General features: G+C 44.6%; 1 protein-coding gene and 1 long non-coding RNA gene across 3 annotated transcripts in view; both read left to right on the plus strand.

Moving 5' to 3' along the window:
- Positions 1 to 5,000, plus strand: part of LOC127968521 (ubiquitin carboxyl-terminal hydrolase 15) — a 34,542-nt gene that overhangs the window by 14,941 nt on the left and 14,601 nt on the right. The window contains exons 6-10 of one of the 2 annotated variants that reach the window (XM_052569800.1): positions 2,772 to 2,833; positions 2,971 to 3,060; positions 3,864 to 4,008; positions 4,112 to 4,285; positions 4,399 to 4,557. In XM_052569800.1, the coding sequence (XP_052425760.1) occupies positions 2,772 to 2,833; positions 2,971 to 3,060; positions 3,864 to 4,008; positions 4,112 to 4,285; positions 4,399 to 4,557 (630 nt within the window). The remainder of the gene's footprint in view (positions 1 to 2,771; positions 2,834 to 2,970; positions 3,061 to 3,863; positions 4,009 to 4,111; positions 4,286 to 4,398; positions 4,558 to 5,000) is intronic. The other variant, XM_052569808.1, reaches the window with a different exon arrangement.
- The window catches only part of LOC127968729 (uncharacterized), a 9,003-nt gene continuing 8,794 nt past the window's right edge, over positions 4,792 to 5,000 (plus strand). Inside the window, exon 1 of the long non-coding RNA XR_008156071.1 lies at positions 4,792 to 4,846. This is a non-coding gene — a long non-coding RNA (uncharacterized LOC127968729). The remainder of the gene's footprint in view (positions 4,847 to 5,000) is intronic.

A 5,000-nucleotide genomic window follows, 5' to 3' on the forward strand; every position in this document is an offset into this window, starting at 1 on the left:
CTGGGCCTCATTCACAACAATAATGAGACCGCATACTTGGATGAGTTAGAGAGATGTACATCATGATACCAGGACAACTGTCTCTCTCTGAATGTGAGCAAAACTAAAGAACTGATTGTGGACTTCAGGAAGAGACAGCAGCAGCCCTATACTCCTCTTATGATCAGCGGGTCACCTGTGGAGAGGGTGAGCAGCTTCAAGTACCTTGGTGTAAACATCTCTGAGGACCTGACTTGGACTACACTAACTGAAAAACCTGTGAAATCCTAGTTGAAAAGTTCTGTCAATGTTCAACATCTGTATTTATTTTATTGGTTTGCAATTGTTTTGTTTTCTTTAAGAAGCCTTTATATTCATTGATATTAAGCAGATGTAATTTTTTTTGTTCAGATCAAATTGCTTTGACACGGTCACAATTGTAAACTTAAATGGTGGTCCTTTAAAGCAAGGTCTTAAAATATATGGTCCTTTTATAAAATACGTTATATACATTTTGCTACATTCAACTAAAGGATCCTGCAAGCATTTTAAATTTTAAGTGGTTGAATAATGTTGAATGTTATAGGGACTGATTATTGCAAATGCAGATCCAACTGTTTACTGGTTAAACTATTTTTATTTATTTATAAGGTTTACATATGGTGGTGTGTTCTTAATGACAGCTTTCCTATAAATCTATTCTATTCCTGAAATAAGAAATATCACAATATGTCACCTTTCTGTAGCACAATGTATCGTATCGTAACCCCTGTATCGTGATATGTATCATATCACCAGATTATTGGAGATAAACAGCCCTAGTATCCACTAGGGTTGACGCGGTGAGTAAATTTTCCCACCGGTTAATCGACGTGAGGGGGTCCTCTTTTCCTCGCTTTTAAATATCTTATAAATGCATGCGCATTATACCTTCACTTTCGAATTAGCGACAATTGGCACTTCGGCATCAATTGCTTGAATGGACAAAAAAAAAAAAGAAATTCACTAATATTAAAGACCTTTTATGAACATAACGAATAAAAATACCACCATGCATAGACTGAAAAAAAAAAGAAAATTGGCAAATGGTGGAACCAAACAAATAAGAACCATAGCACGTTTATTGCTTGGCCAATATTAGAACATTTTTAAACCGAATAAGAAAATAAGATAAAACCATATTAATAAGAGTATATAAAAGAAGAACTTCCAAAATGACCTTAGCCTACATAAATGACAAGTCAGCAATCTAAAAATAAATAAAAACACTATAAATTGGCATTCATTGACACTTTTTGTATAGTTTTTTTTTCTGCGGCTCGACTTCGGCTTCCTCCTCATTTTGTTCTCCGGTGTGCCTTGAATGCGCTTTCCTACCGAGGATGACCTCTGTCATCTTCTTGGTCTCTTCAACACTTGTGTCGTAGTCAGCCCGGTAGCATGGGACCAGGAATGTTTGCTTCAGGCAGCGCTTCATATTTCTCGTCTAAAATAGAGATGGTTCCAGATTTCAGGTTGGCTGTCAGTTGTCTGTCCGATGTGCTTAAAATACTTTTAAAAAATGTAAATAACAGTAAATAAATGGACTGTGTCACGGTGGGAAAGTGATGTAACCGGTGTTCTGGCTTTAAAGCGGGAACACTGTAAACACAGTCTATCACAGCAAGCCTAGTATTCACTGAAAGAAACACAAGTGATCATGCTGGTGTCTCCGTGTACTGAAGCATCTCCACACAAACTATTGGATACAGCACACTTTTATCTGGGTTTGACGTTTAAACGGTTATATTTTTGAACTGTTTTATATCTATAGATTTTATTTTAGGCAAGTTGTGATGATTTGAAAAGGCTAAATTGATCAAATATTTCACTCACTGTCTGTCGCTGGCAGTTTAATGAACAAACAATGCTCCAAACGTCTTTCTAAATTAACCGAATAAACTTAACGAAATGATCACTTTGCTTCTACATATAAAACTGAAGTATTTCAACAGCTGAAACGGCAGTATAAGCTGTTTAGGGAGAAGGGGTAAGTCGTGCTCGGGTAGGTTGTTCTGATGAGCTGTTGGACATGGGCCGGGCGAGGGCCTGAGCGTCATCAGGACAGGGCTGCACCTACGGCCGAAATCTGATGATGGAATCACTCAACGAATGCTCCTCTGCTGACATCTACTGGTTATGTTGATCATTTGGTGTCTTCTTTACGTTAGTGTTGTTTAGTAATAGTTTTGCTTGTAACAGTTGTGTGAGTAGCTTGCAAGTCACTGAAAGGTGCTCTCATTTCTCTCTCAAAGGTTGCACAAACCCTGAAATGAATAATGTAACAGCATTGGACTGTTTCTGCACAACAGCATGGTTACACGTAGCGCTACTGCTAGCGGTTTTCTGCGTCAGTGCTGTTTGAGCTGTTAATAATAATCAGAGCGTTTCTCTCTATCTCTCAGCGCCGTGTTGTAACAGTGTGACCAGATCAACTCGAGCTGATCAACGGACCATGCTGCGCGGCTCATACGCCTAGTGCGGGCTCATTACTCATCATTGTTTCGCTTGCTGTCTGTTGGGCAGCGTGGTGGTCGCACCAGTGCTACCGATTACCAAATGTGGTCACACCAAAAAAAATGGTCTCAGTCTGGAGCCCTGTGATTGGGAGGATGTAGATTTGTCAAGCAGCTTTAATCAGTTCCTGTAGTTCAGTGTCAACCACACACACATTTGAAAGATGCTGTGATGTAGGAGGGCTTTAAACAGTAAATGAGAACAAGGTCTTTTCTCCTGTGTTCCTCTCTCTGCAGGTTCTAGTGATCGAACAGAAGAATGAAGATGGCACGTGGCCTCGCGGCTCTTCAGCGCTCAAGTGAGTCATGTGACGCACAGATCATCACATCATTGCTTTAAAGCAGATGCTTGGACACTGCTTTTCTGCCCTCTGGATCTCCTGATCTCTCCATGAGAGTCATCTCCTGTAACTCACGCTCTTCTTGTCTTTTGAAGGTCATCTGGTGCTTCCACTCTCTCTGCTTTACCAAAGATCTGCCCTTCATCTCTCACAAACAATCATAACAGCAGCTTCAGCAGCCGCAAGTAAGCCTGCAGTGGGCGGGGCCAGGGGAGGGACATGAGAGTGAGTGGGCGGGCCCAGGGGAGGGCTGTGTGGGAGGGGAGGCTGGGGGAGGGGCAAGGGAGTGGGGAGGGGCATGATAGTGAGTGGGCGGGCCCAGGGAGGTCTGTGTGTGGATGGGTGGGGCTAATAAAACACACCCTGTGTCGTGGAAGTGAGACTGTGATCAGTGGCATGTTCACATCTGTGCATTTAAGAGGTCAGAGTGATGTGTGTCCTGCGCTCACTAGCACTTAAGTTAGTGTGATGCTCGTAGCTGTAGTGCATTGTGGGAATGGAGGGCTGACCTGTACATAATTCACTTAGCAGTGATTTGTTAGCATCCTTTTGGCTTTGTTCCTAAACACAGAGAGCTGCCGATGCTTTAATGCTGAGCGCTCATATGTTCAGAGTTTTGCCTGTCTTTATTAATTTTATTGAAATGAAATCTGCTTATGGAAATCGACATCAGCTCAGTTGCAGGCATAGCAAGCAGCTGAACCAAATGAGCTAACGGAGGACTTCAGATCACTCACTGGCAGTGTGCTAGGTCTCCTCTCTGATTGGTGCACTGGTATTTGACTGTGTGAATATCATGTGTTTGTGTGGTGACACTGGTCAGTTCTACTGAGTCGTATTGGGTAAGGAGTGAAGAGCGAGGCTGTGGTTACTCTGTTTGCTCTTCTGCATGTTTTGGGCTGTCGCTGCATTGCTCTGATCATCTGCTCTCGCTGCTGCTGCTGCTGCTGTGACTATCGCTGTCAAACGTCTATCTGTTCGTCTGCAGCATGAAGGGCTCCAGCTACAGCCTGCCGTCCTACCCTTCCTACAGCAGCTACGAGTGCTCGGACCCGGGCCGACACGCTGAGAGAGCCGGTCTCTGTGGCCTGTCCAACCTGGGGAACACCTGCTTCATGAACTCGGCCACACAGGTGACGCTCGCTGAGCTTCTCCACAGTCTCAGGCTGTGCTTGTCTTCTCTGTGTCCCGCGGCCCGGCCTGAGCTCAGTGTGTGTGTGTGTGTGTGTGTTGCAGTGTCTGAGCAACATCCCTCCTCTGACCGAGTACTTCCTGAAGGACAAGTACCAGGACGAGCTGAACCAGGACAATCCTCTGGGCATGAAGGGCGAGATCGCCAAGGCCTACGCCGATCTCATCAAGCAGCTGTGGTCTGGGAAATGCAGCTACGTCACGCCGCGCCCCTTCAAGGTAGAGATGGCCTCAGGAGCTGTGCCTGTGTTTGCTGAGACTAATCATGTTTGTATATGTGTAATTTCATTGGATGTGAATGTGTTTCATCACGTTTGCGGCGCGTGTTTTAGACTCAGGTGGGCCGGTTCGCGCCTCAGTTCTCGGGCTATCAGCAGCAGGACTCTCACGAGCTGCTGGCCTTCCTTCTGGACGGACTCCATGAAGACCTGAACCGCATCCGCAAGAAGCCCTACATCCAGCTGAAGGACGCCGACGGCCGGCCCGACAAGGTGCTGCGTCACACACATGCGGTTCTGTGAAAACTACAGGTTTAACAGACTAAGATCATTTCAGCATTTCAAGTACAAGGATAGCTTCAGTCTGCAGAAGTGGTGAAATCATTCATACAGATGGAATCTTCTGAACATGGACTTTTATCTTATATTTAAACATTACATTACGTTAAGCTAATAACATTAAGCAAATTTAATGTTCTTGATGTGAAGGTGTGTGTGTGTGTGTGTGTGTGTGTGTGTAAGCTCTAGAGTGATGTTTGGTTCTCCTCTGGGTCTCCTGCAGGTGGTGTGTGTGTGTGTGTGTGTGTAAGCTCTAGAGTGATGTTTGGTTCTCCTCTGGATCTCCTGCAGGTGGTGTGTGTGTGTGTGTGTGTGTGTGTAAGCTCTAGAGTGATGTTTGGTTCTCCTCTGGATCTCCTGCAGGTGGTGTGTGTGTG

The sequence above is a fragment of the Carassius gibelio genome, chromosome A4 (genome assembly GCF_023724105.1).
Source record: "Carassius gibelio isolate Cgi1373 ecotype wild population from Czech Republic chromosome A4, carGib1.2-hapl.c, whole genome shotgun sequence".
NCBI lineage: Eukaryota > Metazoa > Chordata > Actinopteri > Cypriniformes > Cyprinidae > Carassius > Carassius gibelio.